Below are 18,669 nucleotides of genomic sequence, written 5' to 3' on the forward strand. Positions count from 1 at the left end.
TTTGATCAATGACTTCAATATTACCAGCAGATATTTGAATAACTATATTTTTGATTCCAGAGACTAGGGGCAGGTGGACTTTGATTTTCATTAAGTCACATAGAAAAAGGTTTCTCTTCCTAGTAAATCAACTGTGGAAAGCAAGGGCAATTCCAGTTGTCAGATATGAGAATTTGAAGGAATGAAAAATCTTACATCAATATCATACTATAAATTCAATAAAATATAAGTATCCCTCCTCATTCTAGGTAGGCTGACATCTAAGAAAGAATAGGATAAGATTAAGGTACAAATTCTTTTTTTTTTTTTGTCTTTTTGTCTTTCTAGGGCCACACCTGTGGCATATGGAAGTTCCCAGGCTAAGGGTTGAATCGGAGCTATAGCTGCTGACTTACACCACAGCCACAGCAATGTAGGATCCAAGCCATGTCTGCAACCTACACTGCAGGTCACGGCAACGCCGGATCCTTAGCCCACTGGGCGAGGCCAGGGATCGAACCTGCAACCTCATGGTTCCTAATCAGATTCGTTTCTGCTGCACCCCGATGGGAACTCCCAAATTCTATCTTATAAAATATTTATATATCCATTCTTCTATCCTTAATGATGTAACATTTAACAGGGTTTTTGAAATGGTTCACTTGGGTGATTCTGGAATAGATCTTATTTTCCTTAGTGAATACTATAGGGACTAATTTCAGCAAGACCTACAGGCAAGCTATCTAATAAAGTTACAACAGGACTACCTTTTCACCACTAGCTGTATAATTACCTGCCCCCAAACTTCTACTGGGGACTTGTGGAATACTTTTCGGGTGAAGAAAAAATAAGACATACAAGTTAACTAATTTGAAATAAGTTCTGAGGGACTAGTCTAAATTTACACAGATTACTTCTCAAAGAGCCTATGCAATTCTACCAGTCCCCAAATATACATATTTTGAATGAAAATGGAGAACTAATTTAAAAAATTTAAAAGAAGTCACTTTGAAATAAAATTTAGTATTATGGAAATTAATTAAGGCAAGTGAAAATAACCTTGGACTTGATTGAATGAAATAAGCAGCTCGTATTTTTTTTTCATGTTGTCATATTAGGTCTCATGTTTAATTTCACAGGAAGAACAAACTTACTGTACCTGGCGAGGTGTTCTTTCTGATTTACTCCTACACCATTCCCAGTCTGAAAGATCTGGTTTCTGACTGTCTTCATGAGAAAGTCTTCTTTCTGGCCCTTCCAAAAAGGTGGTTTCATCATGTTTAATATCACCTTCTGTTTTTTCAAAAAGCAGTGGATCAACACCCTTTTCATTGTGGGAATCCTGCTTAGTCTCTGTAATATCGGTGTTTGTGCATTTGTTGATGCCACTTAGTGTGGAGCTGTCCAGAGAGGGTGTGGTGCTGATTTCCACTTTTATGGCACTGAAGATATCCTGAGTGTCTCTCTGAGAGTCTTTTGTGGTTTTGCACTCATAGGTCATGAGGTTGTGATAGGATGTAGAATATTCATCATCATCATAGTAATCTTCATGTGCTATTTTATAAATTCCATAACTCTGTTGGAATGATAGATTGAATTCAAAGCATCTCCTCTTGACTACATAAAAACAAAAACAAAAATTCCATAATTAGGAAGGTAGATATAAACAGAAGTTAGATATACAAAGTGAGGAAGATGCACTCAACTTGATTAGAATACATTTTAAAACTATCTTCATTTACTTCTTATCAATTATGCATTATATCTCACAAATTCAAGCCATCCTATCATTGAGGGCCTAATTGTTCTCACACAGAAAACCATGTAAAATCATCTGAGCTACTCAGCTGACAACACTAATAACAGATATAGCTGCTTGAAATATTTTGATATATATCATTGCTGAGGTTTACATGTTTACCAATGCATATGTTAAAAATTAGATAATGTTGCAATACAGTTTTTAAACTTTTAAAAATAACATGTACATTCCTGAATAAATATGAAATGAACTATAAAAAAGATATTTATATTTCTGTGAACTGAAGCACTTTACAACATGTCTATGTACCTGATTAATTACAAGATGAGTTTAGCAGGAACACAAAATTTTCTATGATTTAAATCAGGTGAAATATGATGGTATCCTACATATAGCTCTACTATTTGGTGAATATGGTATAAAGTCTTAGTAGAATAACAAGTGACAATGTAACATAAGTGATACAAATATTGTGTGTGAATGTCATTAAATACTTGATAATTTTTTATATATTAAGAATGACTTTATATCAAGATGGTAGGCAAAATGCAATGCAGTGATTTGGTTTTCATCTTTCAAACATGGCTCATTTCAAAAGCTTTTTTTTCTACTTGGATAGCTCTGTGTTTTATGCACACATTTAGCTATCTGTGGTGGGAAAATTAAAAACTAAAAATTTCTATGAAAACAATAGGTAAAATTTGATTCATTTTATAATACATTCTAGTGTCATTCATATGCTGATTCTATTACTGAAATTGTTTCAGAACTGAAGATTTATAAAACAATTCTGAAGGAAAGGTAGAATTTATAGGTATTATTCATTATTTGAACCAAACAGTCAGTGTTTATAGTCTAGTAAAATTAAATTAGGATTTTTAATTTACTTTGATAGTGTGAAAATTGATGGAACTAAAAGAATATTTTAATTATTGATGAGTTTCCCTCTTCTCTACAAAAAGATTAAAGTGACAAATGGTCACTCAAGAATATTAAGCAAACAACAACTATCATGAAAATTCCAATTTTATCATGTAAATGATTAAATTGATATTTGTAGCTATATATTTTATTATCTGCATAACTATGAAATATAAAGCAAAAAAGGAGTAAGGTTTTTGAAAGATTGTGCAGAATTTGTCAATGGAGTCTCTACCTCCATGTCATGAGGTGCAAAAGGGAGTCTGAGGCAGGCTATGAGAAGGGAGTGGGACTGCAATAGATACAGTGGGAATGGCAGTATTCCTGGGTCAGTTATGCACACAGGTCCTGGCATTTGACACAACAACCCTACATAATAAAAGGTGTTTTGGTTCTATTTTGCATTTGAGAAAACTGAGGCTGATAGAAGAAATCTACCTAAGATTACTTACCTGGTAAAGAGATTTGAATTTAAAGCTGACTCCAGAATTGGAGTTATTAACCTCTACGTAAAATTGCTTTACTGCTAACCAGACTCATGACAGAAATATGTTAATGAAAGCAGAATATCCCAGAGTGTTATCTTTAAGTTAAGGTAAGTATATTAATTATGAAATGTAACAAATATAAACATTTCTTGTTAGTGATTTTTCTTTAACATGAGGTAAATTATGACTAACTGATGAAGATAATAGGATATAATAATATAACAAGAGTTGGTAGTATTTGAATAGTAACTTACAAGAAACTTAATGACCATCAGAAAAGAGTCAGGATCTTTTGCAGTTATGAAAAATACATCTAATGCTACCTTTGTTCTGAAAAGTAAAACCGTGGATAAACCTTAGCTCTAGTCTTTTGCTTTTAATTGCATCTTGCTAATGACAATTTTAGATATAAGTAATTACATCAGTTTATAAATATATATAATTATTCAGAGTAATACATCATCAGATACTTTGATTTTGTCAAAAAAATCTGAAAATCTGATTCTTATAGAAAATATTTTAACTGTTTAATTTAAAAAGCATCATGTCATGCAAACAAAATCAGTCTGAGAGCCATATCTAATCCATATGTCTGCCACCTGAGACCTCTGTGTTAAAACCACCTTTTTTAAAGACCATTTTTATTTTGAGACATTAGAAATACCAATTATTGTTGGAAACAGGAGAGAATTATTATTTCTGGAAATTATTATCCATTACTGACATTCATTTTCTAGTTGCATGTCTCTCAATTTCCATACAGTGAAGCTGAGATATACAATTATGTTTACATCAGCAAAATGAACCCAGGGCAAATATGAGTTAGGAAAAAATATTTTCATTTCCTTGCTTCTGGAGTTCCCAGCAAAAGAATGTAATACAGTGATATTAGTTTTTTAAGGAGAAAAATCTTAAATGTGAAATGGGGCCATCAAAGTACAATAGCTATATAGAATCAAAGTACTGTTACTGATCAAGCACTTTCCCACCTGAGGATGAGCCATCTTTAGGGTTTCAAAATTCTGTTTTTGTGTTCTTCTAGCAATAGGAAAATTTATGGTGAGTCCTCAGACAGTGAAAACACCATTCTTATTCTTAGAATTTCCCTGAGATCAAAGAGAGAATGGAGCTACACAGACATAGATAACAGACTTGAGGTTGCCAAGGGGGAGGGGAGAGGGAGTGGGATGAACTGGAAGTTTGGGATTAGTAGATGCAAACCATTACATTTAGAATGGATAAACAACAAAGTCCTACTGTATAGCACAGAGAACTGTACCCAATCTCCTGGGATAGAGCGCAATGGAAAATATTAGAAAAAAAGAATGTATATGAATGTAAGTAACTTTGCTGTATAACAGAAATTGGCACAACATTGTAAGTCAACTATACTTTAATAAAATATTAAATAAAATCAAATCTCAAGGCTGGAAACAAAAAGAGAATGGAGCCATTTTAAACTAATGTTTCTCAGAATGTTTTATTTTTGAAGCCACACATTTTAAACTAATGTTTCTCAGAATGTTTTATTTTTGAAGCCACACTCCCCAAACTTGCATTTTAACACATCCCTTGGAATTTTAAAATAAATATAAATGAGGGGAATGGTAATTTTGGAGGAAAAACATTATTTTGATTTTGAGAGTTATAGTTCTAATTTCAAACATGAGATATTAACATGATTATTGATTCTGCTTGCCTGCTGAATAGGTTCTTCTGCCTTGTGTAGTACAAGATAGAATGCTTCCTAACCCATTTAAGTGATTGATCTGTTGCATTGCTTTGTCTTCAGCTCGATTTAGGTGCCCTTTAGTTTTAAAAAATGTCTGCCCTAAACTCTTCTTGTCTTTCTCACAATCTTAAATACTATAAGATGGTGCTGGTTCATTAATTTAGGGATAAAATATTAACATCTGATAGAATGGTAAAACTTTCAGGCTTGTAAGTGATCTTTATATGTTCTATGTTCATCTGTTTGGCCCAAAAGATTTATTATTAATTTTCTGTGTCACTGAAGCTCTGGATATTAAGCCCAGAAGCACATACTTATTATATAAGTTCCATGGTTATTTTATTTTAGAGACATATTTTATTTTAAATATTTTATTTATTTTATTTTATTTAACACTAAAAAAAAAAAATCTAGTCATTTGAAAATTCTACATCAAATGTCATTAATACATAGAAAATGACCAGCTCATGACTAATTAATGTTTGTAAAATAACCCTGTTAAAGATCTGATTGCAGAATATTCTTTAACAGTTTTCAGTTTTTACAGCCTGAGATGAACTGTTTTTATTTAATCTTTGTTCTCTGTTAAAGAGTAATATACTTGCTTATTTTGAGCAAAGGAAAATTAATGGCACAGCTAATTCAGCATATACTAATGCAGTCTTGGATTTTTAAATGATAGAATATCCTGTCTTTTGTCTGTAAAGACAAAAAATATCCTTTTCTTTCCTGGCAGAGTCAAAAGATACAGGTCATTCCTCAATGTTTCCTATCTCAGTATATGAACAATTACACTTCTAGTGAGTTTTACAACTACAGCAGTGAGTATTCCTGTTATAGATGTCCTATTCTCTTTAGAACATAGATTTTTTTTTTTTTAAAGTAACAGCAGGGCTAGATTCATACATGAACACACACTGACAAACTGCCACCTTTGTCCTTTCTTGAAACTATAGGTGTTTTGGGGTTGTTGTTTTGTGTGTATACGTGTATTCTTTTCTAAAAGCAGAGGCATACACTTAAAATTTGTCCTGGACTGTTTTTAGGTACTCCTATTGCTTGCTATGAAAACTTCACAAAATCTTGGAAGAATACAAGCAGCAAAATAATGAAAATGGTTTTCTTTACTGTTTCATCAAATAATAATGGGCTATAATATAATGCGTTTTTAACATTTCAAAGATGCAGGTTTCTCACATGTAGACTTGGGAGGGAAATTTATTTTCTACTCTGGGCTCAGAGCTATGGTGGATATAACTTCTAAGGGTCTCTGATGACTTCATGCTGTGTTGAGTGAATTCTATCTCTTCTTTTCTTACCTAAAATAATTATTCAATGTATAAGCACATCACAGAGTTGTTTCAAAACTGCCTCATTTAAAACTTACTCCAACACTGTACTAATAATTGTTTCACATTAAAATTTCTTCCCTTTATATGCCATTTAATGTGTCTTTGGACTCCTAATCCCCTATTCAGGCAACTTTCTCAACAGACCACCTTTCTGTGTTTGACTACATACACATTATTCCCAACCTCTGCATCATCCAGAACTTACGTTTTTTCCCGTCGGACGCCACTGCATATGTGTTCTGCTTGCAGTTGATGATGCAGCCACAGGGCAAGTGGGTCCAGTGTTTGGACAAGACAAACACTGGAGTTACAGTAGTGGCTAGGAGGGTTAGCAAAAAGCTGAGTGTCTCAAAGGGAAGGCTCTGAAACCCCAGGACGTGCTGGACCACCATGTGGATCTGCAAAAGCAGAGAGCTTCAGACCTATTACAGGCTAACATTTTCCACTTTGTTAAGCCTTTCCCCATGCATGCTGTCCCAGCTCCCTTCTCCAGGCCCCTTTCCTGCTGGAGAGCCAGAAGCTCTGCACTTGGGCTGGCATGCTTGGTTTTGGTGGTGGACTACTGGGATCCCTTGGGAGTAGGCCTGCTGCTTCAGACTGAAAAGAGCTTTGAGGGTTTTCACTATCAAGTGCCTGGTCTGTGCCCAGTGTCAGCTCAACTTTCCACCAAGGAAGCACAGTCCACAACGTGGGGAATGCTACCCCAGAAAACAGGCAAGTGTCTGAAACCTGTACCTGGTACACTAGATGGGCTTTGTCACATTTCTGGCCCCTCGCCTCTTCCAGGCCATTCTTGTCATACTAGGGCACCCACCCACACTATAGCACCACCCACCTCTCAGCTGGGCTCCCCCCACCTCTCAGCTGGGCTCCCCCTCCCAGAGGCTTTAACAAAAGCCTCTTTAGGCACTCTCTACTTCTGAACACCCTTCTCTTTTCCTGCTGGGGATGGGCGGTGTCCTTACTAGGCAGGAATGGAGCAGAGGGAAGGGCATGACAGAAGATTGGGGAGAAAAAAATCCCTTTTTATACCTCCCTCCTTTTCTGAATACTCCCAGATATTGCTATGAAGAGCACATCCTTGACCATGACAGACCTAGGAAAACCAAATCTTCAGCGCCAGAAAGCGCTCCCCAATTTTGAAGCGAGAAGGCTTCGAGGCTTCTAGTCCTACCCGTTCGTGAACTGCCTTCTTCCAAGTGCATCTCTAAAACCGATGCGTTTGTAAACGACTTAACCGCGCGTCCCTGAGTGGCCCTTCAATCAGGGATTCACACACTCAAGACTGCCTGGTACACACACACCCGCGCACTGTGAGCAACCACACTTTTACCATCATGGGCAGCCAAAGGATGACTTTTGTCAGCGCTAGGATCAAAGAGAAGCGCTTCTGCGCTATGCTCACGGTGAAGCTCCTGGTTCCATACAGAATTCCCCGATTCTCACGCCTGCAGACTCCAGCCATAGCGGCAGCACAGCGCCCCGGCCCCTGTCCTGGCCCTGCCCTCGCGGGCGGACCCGGTCCAAACACGGTGTCCGAGCTCGGGAAGCATCCCCTAGAGCACCGCAGGGTCGGCCCCGGAGCATCATCTGGGGACAGGAAAAGCACTCTCCCCCCAGTTGGAGGGGTCACTGGAGTAGAAGCTCCGCGGGAAATTTCCTGGTAGTTGGCGTGGAGTCTCGGCGGCTCCTCCGAACACAGCAACTGGTGAGTGAGCGGGACTGAGAGGCAGGCGAGGAGTCCGAAGGCTGAAGTGTACACAGCGAAGAGGAACAGCACGTAGGAGCTGGAGCAGTCGGCCAAGCAGCCCCAAGGCGTGCGCACGAAGGCACCCCAGCCGCACAAAGGGAGCGCAGAGAGCAGCAGACTGGCTGCCCACACTGTCAGCGCCACGCAGAGCACCTGGCCGGATCTTCTGGTGGCTGCCTGGCTCCCCACAGCCCTGTGCATCGTGTAAAAGTTGTAGGAGACTAGGAGAGTCGCCTTCAAGTTGCTCGAGAGGCCCTGGCATAAATATAGTAAGGCAGAAGTGGTGCACAGAGACTGGAAGTAGTTAGGGAGCTCGTTTGGCCACTGCAAAAACATGAAGATGGTCACCGACAAGACGCTCATGAGATCATCCCCAGACCAGGAAGCCACAAGCATGGACACAACAGTTCTGTTTTGCATTTTCAGCAGGGAAACTAATGAATAAATGCTGCCTGCCAGGGCTGCCAGAGTCATTAAGCATGTCAGGCAAAAAAGATAGATATTCACGGTTCCTGGTGGATTTAAAAGATCCGTCGAATTATGATTTTCTTTCCACAAGCTAGAGTCATTTGTTAAATTACTGAGAAATACAGACATTATCTTTTGTCAATATTTAATTTCTTTTTCAATGAGTCTGTAGATAATCTCAAAATTAAGCATGGTTATTAGTTGCAAATTAGCTCATTTTCTCCTACCAAGTTTCTCTCAAGGTATTTCCCCATCCGTCCAGTAGAAAGTGGTCAGATAAGTCTCCTTTAAATCTTACTCAACCCATATTTTAAATCCAACCCATACTGGATTCCACTTAAAGCATCAATAAGAAACTTTTCAACATTTCAATTAAAAACAAACAAACCCAAAACTCCCTCCTGAAACTGTCAAGTTTCAGGCATGAAGGCAAAAGCTCCTCAAGTAGATTAAAAAACAATGATGTCTGGGTCCTTTTGCGTCCTTCTTATGGAGCAAAGCAGCTTTGGCTTGAGGTAATCAAACTCTGTTCACTTTTTAAGAGCAGTAAAATGATGCATTTGGTTCCAGAGCTGGATTCAAAGGCAGAGAGATTATCAGGTAGTTTTCAGCTTTGCCGGTTCAGAGAGAGATGGAGAGATATTGGGAGAGAGAGAGAGAGAGAAAGAAAGAGAGAGAGAGAGGGAGAGAAAGAGTCAGTCACTGAGCACAGCTCCCCATCAGAACAGCTGTGTTCTTCAATCAGCCTGTGATCCTCGGAGCTGCAGGAAGGAGGAGTCAGCTCCAAGCAGGAGAAAAGCAGGAACGAAAGGGAGGGGAGTTCAGTGTATGAGCAAAATGATGTACATCTCCTCAGCCTGCCTTATTCGAAGCAACAGACAATGTCTTTACTAAGCCGTCCCCTTTGGTTTTGACATAAAAAACTAGCCCAAATATTTGTTCAGGCTTGATATGAATGGCAAATAGCATCTTTGAGAAGTCCAAGCTACTCCACTCAGGGGCTGCTTTTATTCTTCTCTAGACCGTTCCAATCCATAATTCATTATCAATAATATTATCAATATTATAAAGAATATTATCAATGCCATTTCTAAGAGGATAGGAAGTATGAGCTTTGTTTTTAAATATATATTGTACTTAATAATGAGGATGTCATTATGGTCTTCATTATGATAAATAAGATTTTGTAGAAACTTTGGGTGGAGCCATTCTGGCTTTAGGCATGTAACAATTTTATATCAATGTCATCAAAGTAAGCAAGCTGCCATTTGAATAAATAATTTTTCTAGTTGTTAAAGTCAGATGACGTTACATAGAGCCTAAAAGGGAGGTTATTTTGCAAAAGCATTTAACCAAATTACCTGGGGTGTTTCATACAATAATTGAATCTCTGAACTCTTTTTAAGAATTGTCAGTTTTACAAGATGAGAGGCTTAGCAAAGAAATAATGGGCAGCAGCCCGGCATTTCCCAGGATGCTTTAGTGTATTCCTCCTCAGCTCAGTCTCATGAGCTGAGTGGTGCCTTTCCACAAACAATGCTGGGGTCAGAAGGAAAGCAGAAGGAGAAAGTTCATGTGCTAATGATCTAAATACATGGAAATGGTAATAGAACTCTGATCATTCCTTTTATTTTTAGATTATTCCTGAAGCTACATTTTGAACCTGAATCTGCTCAAGCGAAAAGTGATTGTGTTAGTCCTTGCTAGTCATACCCTTCAACAAACACATTAGGTGTCTCACTTATCTTGACATGTTGTTTGATTTCCCCTTCACCTGTGACAGCTAGCTCAGCACTCTAGCTCTCCCTACTGATAGTAATAGAACTTGCAATTAGCCTGGGTTAATTTTCCATAGGGCATTTAGCCCTTGATTTTCATTTGCTTTGGACAATATGTATCACATTGTTAAAAATGCCAATGTGTAGAAATAAATAATAGCTGCTGCAAGGCCATTTGAGGTCTGAGGACATTGTCTCCATCATCACAAGCATTTCTGTGTTTTCCATTAAATATAAACTGGGAAAAGGGATGGGAAATCTAACCACCATGTTGCCATGGTCTCTAGGATATGACGATTGGGAAAGAGGGTTAGTACATTTCCAAAGGTTGGGGGTGGGATTGCAGCCAGTAGGGAGCTAGAAGAGAAATCTGAATTTGATTCTAGACTGTGCTATTGCTGGCTGCGTAATCTTGAGCAAAAAATCTTATACTCTCTCTGGGTGTGTGTTTCTATATCTATGAAATAAAAGGGCTTGACTGGATAATTTTTAGGTCCTTGCAAGTTCTAAAACTGGATGATATACTTTTTAAATAGTTCAGGTTAATTTTCTTAATTTTCTTTTCTGTCTGCTTCATAATAATCAATATTGAATGGATGCTTGGATTTGCTATGCTTCCTTTTTCCCTGCTGTGTTGTTGAGGAGGCCTTTGTCCATATGAAGAAGGTATAAAATTCAAGCAGCCTGGAATGTTTAGTTCCAGCTGAAGGAGATGGCTGCCCTGGAGGGCTTTGGGAACCAATAGTAAGGTTTGTATGAGTAAAAAGTTTGTTATGTAAATCATTGAGTTTTGGGGGTCGATTGTTATTAGGTGGTAACCCCGCTCACCTCTCCTGCCACCCACTAATGGTAAGTTGTGGAACCGGTTTTTAAAATTGTAGCCTGGCTCTGCATTATTAAATCACAACACACACACATTTTCTAATTGCCCTTTCTTAGCACTTCATGATTGGGAAAACTTCCAATGAATGTTAACAATTATAAAGGTTTTTTTTTCGCTTTTCTTTCCCAGAAAGCATCATTGAAATATCTCATTTTTTGTGGCTGAAAGACTTAAATATATGACAGGACACCATCAAACTCCTAGAAGAAAACAGGCAAAACACTCTCTGACATCAACATCATGAATATTTTCTCAGGTCAGTCTCCCAAAGCAATAGAAATTAGAGCAAAAATAAACCCATGGGACCTCATCAAACTGAAAAGCTTTTGCACAGCAAAGGAAACCAAAAAGAAAACAAAAAGACAACTTACAGAATGGGAGAAAACAGTCTCAAATGATGCAACCGACACGGGCTTAATCTCTAGAATATATAAACAACTTATACAACCCAACAGCAAAAAAGCCAATCAATCAATGGAAAAATGGGCAAAAGACCTGAATAGACATTTCTCCAAAGAAGATATACAGATGGCCAGCAAACACATGAAAAAATGCTCAACATCGCTGATTATAAGAGAAATGCAAATCAAAACTACCATGAGATACCACCTCACACCAGTCAGAATGGCCATCATTAATCAATCCACAAATAAGTGCTGGAGGGGCTGTGGAGAAAAGGGAACCCTCCTGCACTGTTGGGGGGAATGTAGACTGGTACAGCCACTATGGAGAACAGTTTGGAGATACCTTAGAAATCTATACATAGAACTTCCATATGACCCCACAATCCCACTCTTGGGCATCTATCCGGACAAAACTCGACTTAAAAGAGACACATGAACCCGCATGTTCATTGCAGCACTATTCACAATAGCCAGGACATGGAAACAACCCAAATGTCCATCAACAGATGATTGGATTCGGAAGAGGTGGTATATATACACAACGGAATACTACTCAGCCATTAAAAAGAATAACATAATGCCATTTATAGCAACATGGATAGAACTAGAGACTCTCATACTGAGTGAAATGAGTCAGAAAGACAAAGACAAATACCATATGATATCACTTATAACTGGAATCTAATATCCAGCACAAATGAACATCTCCTCAAAAAAGAAAATCATGGACTTGGAGAAGAGACTTGTGGCTGCCTGATGGGAGGGGGAGGGAGTGGGAGGGACCGGGAGCTTGGGGTTATCAGAAACAACTTAGAATAGATTTACAAGGAGATCCTGCTGAGTAGCATTGAGAACTTTGTCTAGATACTCATGTTGCAACAGAACAAAGGGTGGGGAAAAAAAAGTGTAATTGTAATGTATACATGTAAGGATAACTTGATCCCCTTGCTGTATGGTGGGAAAATTAAAAAAAAAAAAGAAATATCTCATTTTTTGAAGTTTTATTATAAACAACCTTTTACTAAGTTTTGTGTTTTATAACACATATATAATATATATATAAATTGTGTATATATACATATAATACATACATATTATATATGAGTTTCTTCTTTTGTTTTTGTTTTTTTTTGTCTTTCTAGGGCCGCACGCATGGCATATGGAGGTTCCCAGGCTAGGGGTCTAATTGGAGCTACAGCAATTTAATTTGAGTCTAAGTCAGAAAGACTACCTTCACGAATCAAATTTTTAGAGACCTGTCAACCCGAAGATGCCCCTGGATACTTGTGAGAATTGCTTCAAAGTTCTCTCAAATGGAACATTCCATGATTTTTTTTTTTAGCTTGTTCCCCAGATGAGACAAAAATTTGGAGGTATGCATGTACACGTGAATATATACCTTTATGTGTATATGTGTTAATGTAGAATAGTTACAGAGAGAAATAAGTTTACTATTTCTGGCCACTCCTTATTTAGTTTTATACATTCGAGGCAAAGACTTGACTATGGTAGTTCTGTAAGCTTCACCCAACCATATAATAAAGATGTTATCTGGAGGAGAGTTTTTATAGAGCTGTGTGAAACATTGAATAGATTGAAGCTAACTGAACTCATCCCATAAAAGTAAAAATAAAAATAATATATAGCTATTCTAAACATAATTAAACAGTATAAACTTTCTTCATTCATTCATTCACTCATTCCACATCAATTTGAATGTCTAAAGTTCAGATGATGTGTATTAGTGGTAAACAGAACATCAGAGTTCCTGCCCTTTTGAAGCTTATGGTCTAGTCATTTTTCATACTATCTTCTCCCTTAAATTCCTCTTTGGAAATAAACCCTCATCCTAAGGGATTCCACACAATAAATATTTAATGTTTGTGATATGAATGTCCTTATGCACAACAAATTGACCAAGTCTTAAATTAGTAATGAGTAATGTAGGAGGACCCCTGTACCTTATTTTCACTGGGTCCATTTGAGCTACATGATTTCAAAGAAATTATTTCAACATCTCAAGATACTCAAATTATTTCAGTATCTCAAGGATAAAATAATATCCTGAACTAAGTACTGATATATATATATTTTTTATTTTCTTCACTGGTGAGCTATGAGAATAATTCTTGGTTCGGGTCTGGTCCAGATTTCTTTACATCTTGCATCACCCATATTTTGCTGATCCTTAATTTTTATGTGACCACCTCCCATCTCACCACCACCTCTATGTTGTTCCTATGCTATGTCAGTGTGTGCTGGGGTATTGCTGCCTTTTAAATAAAATCTTTCTTAGTATTTCAGAAACTTCTCATTCTCCTTATCTATAAATACACAAGTTTCACTTTAAGTGCCCAAACTTCATCAACCATGTTCTCAAAGATGATTGTTCTTCCAATTCTTTGCAAAATGAATGCCACTCATTGCCTTTGGCGTGGTTTCTCTGTGCTCAGTGCAATGGCTTTGCTTCCTAATTTGAGCACTTTCCTTAGGTGCATCAGTGTCTTGCCTTGAGGTGGTATCTGGGGCATAGTAATAGGAAATATGTTTTATCTCATGTATTTCGGCAGGAAGAGTAATTTCCTTATTAAGGTCCCTGTTACTTCACTAAGTAAAAACAATGACTTTGAAAGATTTCTTGGTTTATTTCAGAGGTTAGCAAACTATAGTTTGTTTTTGTAAATAAAGCTGTACTGGAACATAGCCACACCCATTTAAGTCTTATTATAGTTGCTTTCAAACTACAACACAAAGAGTTGAACCCTGAGTGGTTGTGACAGAGATTGTGCCAGAAATATTTATTATCTGGCACTTTCCAGAAAAAAAATTGTTGATCCCTGGTTTATCTAAAATGGGCATATTTCAACACAAAATATCTCCAATTGCTAGAATGCTTGGATCACTTGTGAGATTTAGACAAATCCACACTTAGGTACTCTAACATCTATAATACTACTACTATATTATGTGATAAATCATAATTATATTATATGTAAATTATATAATTAATAATATCAATAACAATAATAGCAACAGCTAACACATTTTTCATTCTTTTAATGTGCTAGAAATTTTTCTATGTTATCTACATGTATTAACTAATTTCACAACCCTAAGATATGGGTATTTGTTTTAGTCCCATTTTCCAAACAAAGGAACTGAGACACAGAGAGTAAATAAAACACCTAAACTTATACTGCTTGTAAATGAAGAGGTTAGGATTTGAACCCAGGTTATTCAGAGAGATAGGACCCTGACTTATAGGGGCAAGATTGTGTGTGTATGTTTACTTTTCTGCCTCATTCTCTAGACTTCTTGCCTTTGCAAACATCCTGTAAGCTTTAATAAACCAGAGGGGTTGCTGGGGAAGAGAACTTCCTGAGGCAATACAAATTTCTGAGGTCCTAACTCAGTAATAGAATGATACAGATGGCCGCCTGTTCTTTCTTTTCATTTAGTATCATTGAGCTCCAAGGGTTTTAGAGAAATTATCTCAGTAGCTCTTACATCCCTAAGGAGAAGTGAAGTTTTATCCAAACTCTACAGTTGAGAAGTTAGAGCATACAAGCAAAATCACTTGTTGGCGATGATGCTGTGATTCAGTGACTGAGGTGGAAATTAAATTTACCTTCCTCCTTTTTCTCATTTGTGTCTACTCAGAGGGGCAGCTGTGTACTTGGGATATGCAGTGAGAAATATCCCAGGGTTTTGGGTGTTTTTGAAATGAAAAAGTTTATATGTTTATGAAGGACTTTAAAAATCTTGCACGAAAGAGACACATGGTAATAGCTTAGAAATAGTAGTCCTGCAGAGGTGAAAAGTGATATTGATTCTCTGATCACTGTGGTGGAGAAGCTGGACTCTGACAACCTGAATGATTTCTAACTCTCATCAGGCTTGCTTTGAATCCCTCAACAAGCCACTTAATCTTGCCTATGGCTTAGTTCCTCTATCTTCATAGACAGGAAAATAATACCTATCCCGAATATCTTTAAAGAAAAGCATCATAAAAATTTAGAAAAAACAATGATGAGTGTCTGGTATATTTATCTCTGTAAATGGCAGTTTCCTTCAAAGTGAAATACTACAACAGCACCAGCTCTGGGTTCTCTGGTGGCTGACAATAAAGGGGAAGCAGTTGTGATGAGGCATTTGTCTCTCTACAGTCAGAGTCTATAGAGTATAGAGAGACAGTCAGTGTCTTTGCTTGCAAGATATGCAGAAACATAAGCTATGCATAAATAACTACCTCCCAACAGAAACAGGACAAGCATATCCACGATTACCACTATTACCATTACTGTTTAACATTACCGGGGGTCCTAGCCAATGGTATAAGTAAAAAATACAAACTAGAGATTAGACTGGATGGAATTTAAGAAAGAAAATTATCATTTTGTGCAGATGATATAGTCATAAACCTAGGAAGCAAAGGAACTTACAGACAAATGATTACAACTGAAAAGGGAGTTCAATTGTTGGGCAAAGGATCAAGTTTTAAAAATCAATGGCAGCAACAATCAACTAGAAAGTGTAATCAAATACTTTTCACAATTTCAATCCTTGAAGCAGTAAAAATCATGAAACATTCTGAGCAATTAATTTAACCATGAACACCCAAGCCTTCTTTAGAGAAAACTTGAAAACTTTATAAAAGGCCATAGAAGATGATCTAAATAAGTGGAGAGAGATTTAGTTTTAAAATGATATAAATTCTTTCTAAATGTATCTATGCATTCAATGTAATTCCAATAAAATTTCTACTTGAATTTCTTGAAGAACTCAATAAACTTAAATTTACTTTGACTAATAGAGGTCCATGGAGAGCTAAACCAATGTTATTACAAAAGGAGTAATTCATACAATGAAGCCATTGTTCTAAAGGTAGTGTGATATTAGTACAAAAACACATAAACTGCCAATGCAACAGTACTGAGAATTCAGAGACAGGTCCCTCCCTCCTCTCTGTCTCTCTGTCTCTCTACATATATATATATGACAGCTTATATCACAAGTATGACTCCCTGAAGAACAAGCTATAGAGTAGGTTATAGCTTATTTTATGGAGAAAAATAAAAATTGATCCTGAACTTATGCCACATATAGAGGTGATTTTAGGCTGTGAAGGTCTTATTAATTAAAGCTGAAAACGTACAAATCCTAAGCCAAAAATCCTGATGCAGGTTTTTACATCAAAATTAAGAATTTCTGCTAAAAAACTAATACAAAGTTTGTGGAGAGATAGCAAAAGGAAAGCACATTTTTGTATTTGCTGAAACCAGATAAATACAAAAGATGATTAAAATCAATATAAAGCAATAGCTCCATCTCTAACTGGCTTATTTCACTTAACCTAATGTCCTTAAGTTTCATTCATATTGTTGCATATTGTGGAGTTTCCTTCGTTTTGAAAGGCTGAATAATGTTCCATGAAATGTGTATAACATATTTTATTTATTCATTCATCTATCAATATGGATTTAGGTTGTTTCTACATCTTGGCTATTGTGACTAGTGTATCAATGAACATGAAAGAGCTAATATCCCTTTGAAATAGCTAACAATACCGTATCGTACCTTTAACATTTTGTTAAGAGGGTAAACTTCATGTTGTCTTCTTACCATAACAAAATAAAATAAAATAAAAGGAATAGCTCTAAGTCAACATTCAGAAGACAACTGTCCCAATGAAAAAATAGGGAAGGGGTATGAACAGGCAATTTATCAAAGAAAAGAACCTAAAAGCCAAGAAATATGTAAAGAGATGTAAAAAATAGAGAAATGCAATTAAAAAATCAATGAGATATCATTTTATAACAATTGAACTGGCAAAAATTAAAAAATTGAGCAAGGGTATGAAAGTTAAGCAAAGGGTATGAAATAGAGAAATATTTTGCATTGCTGGCAGCAGTATAGAGTGCTGCAACCACCCTGAGAAGGTGCTTCACAGGGAGATTAAAGATATTCACCCTTGGAGTTCCTGTCGTGGCTCAGTGGTTAACAAATCCAACTAGGAACCATGAAGTTGTGGGTTTGATCCCTGGCCTCACACAGTGGGTTAAGGATCTGGCATTGCTGTGAGTTGTGGTGTAGCTCGCACATGTGGCTCGGATCCCACGTGGCTGAGGTGTAGGCCGGCGGCTACAGCTATGATTAGACCCTTAGCTTGGGAACCTCCATATGCCACAGTGAGGCCCTAGAAAAGACAAAAAGATAAAAATAAATAAAATAAATTAAAAAAGATATTCACTCTTATAAACTGATATCTGTATGTTTTCATACGTGCTCATATGTGGACATGAACAGTGTGTTCATTATAGTCTTAGCTGTGAGGGGGATAAACTGGTGGTAACCTGAGTGCCCATAACTGGAAGACAGGATAGGTAAAATGTTGTAGATATACACTTGCAGCAATGAAGAACACTGGTGTTGCACACAGGGCAGCAGAGATGGATCTTAGAAACTTTGGTATTAAAAAAAATAAGTAAAAGGAGGGAAAAGTATGGCACAATACTGTTTACATATGTTAGAAAGAAATGTCCATAAAACTTCAACCTACATTTTGTAAGGATATTTACAATCAAAAGTATAAATATTAAAGACAATATATTAGATCTCTAAGTGGTAAAGAAAATGGGAATTGTGCATAGAAATAAATAGAAAAAAGAAAAAAGAATCATCTATTCATGGGGGTTTTCAAATATATTTGCATAGTGTTGAGAAAATTATTTTCTAATAATTCTTAAATTTTACCTATGTTTTGGCTATCTCCATTGAAGTTCTATTTTGATTATTTGTGTTTTGGCGTTTTTCTTTTTTAGTTTGATTGCAGTGAGTAATATATTTTGTCAGTTTATTCAAAGCACCAGCTTCTGGATATATTTATCAGTTCACTGTTTTTCTGCTTTTTAATTCATTAATCAAAAATCTATTTTTATTTATTTCTTTATTTGTCTTTTAGAGCTGCACCCACAGCATATGGAGATTCCCAAACTAGGGGTCAAATCAGAGCTACAGCTGCCGGCCTATGCCACAGCCACATCAATGCCAGAAGAGAGCCACGTCTGCGACCTACATCACAACTCATGGCAATGCCATAACCTTAGCCCACTGAGCAAGGCCAGGGACTGAACACGCATCCTCTTGGCTACT

The 18,669-nt window shown here is 36.9% G+C and overlaps 1 protein-coding gene and 1 long non-coding RNA gene across 5 annotated transcripts in view; one reads left to right on the forward strand and one right to left on the reverse strand.

Moving 5' to 3' along the window:
* GPR149 (G protein-coupled receptor 149) overlaps positions 1-9,184 on the reverse strand; it is a 64,402-nt gene extending 55,218 nt beyond the window's left edge. Inside the window, exons 1-3 of one of the 2 annotated variants that reach the window (XM_021068449.2) lie at positions 7,568-9,184; positions 6,440-6,632; positions 1,139-1,596 (exon numbers count right to left, since the gene is read on the reverse strand). In XM_021068449.2, the coding sequence (XP_020924108.1) occupies positions 1,139-1,596; positions 6,440-6,632; positions 7,568-8,581 (1,665 nt within the window). In that variant the 5' untranslated portion in view covers positions 8,582-9,184. 2 annotated transcript variants of the gene reach the window in all.
* LOC146397548 (uncharacterized) overlaps positions 1-18,669 on the forward strand; it is a 78,148-nt gene that overhangs the window by 22,563 nt on the left and 36,916 nt on the right. The gene's annotated exons all lie outside the window — the stretch shown is intronic.

The sequence above is a fragment of the Sus scrofa genome, chromosome 13, assembly GCF_054392235.1.
Source record: "Sus scrofa isolate SSC_HxYL_T2T_F1_AM1 chromosome 13, Sscrofa_HxYL_maternal_Yorkshire_Landrace_v2.0, whole genome shotgun sequence".
Classification (NCBI taxonomy): Eukaryota; Metazoa; Chordata; class Mammalia; order Artiodactyla; family Suidae; genus Sus; species Sus scrofa.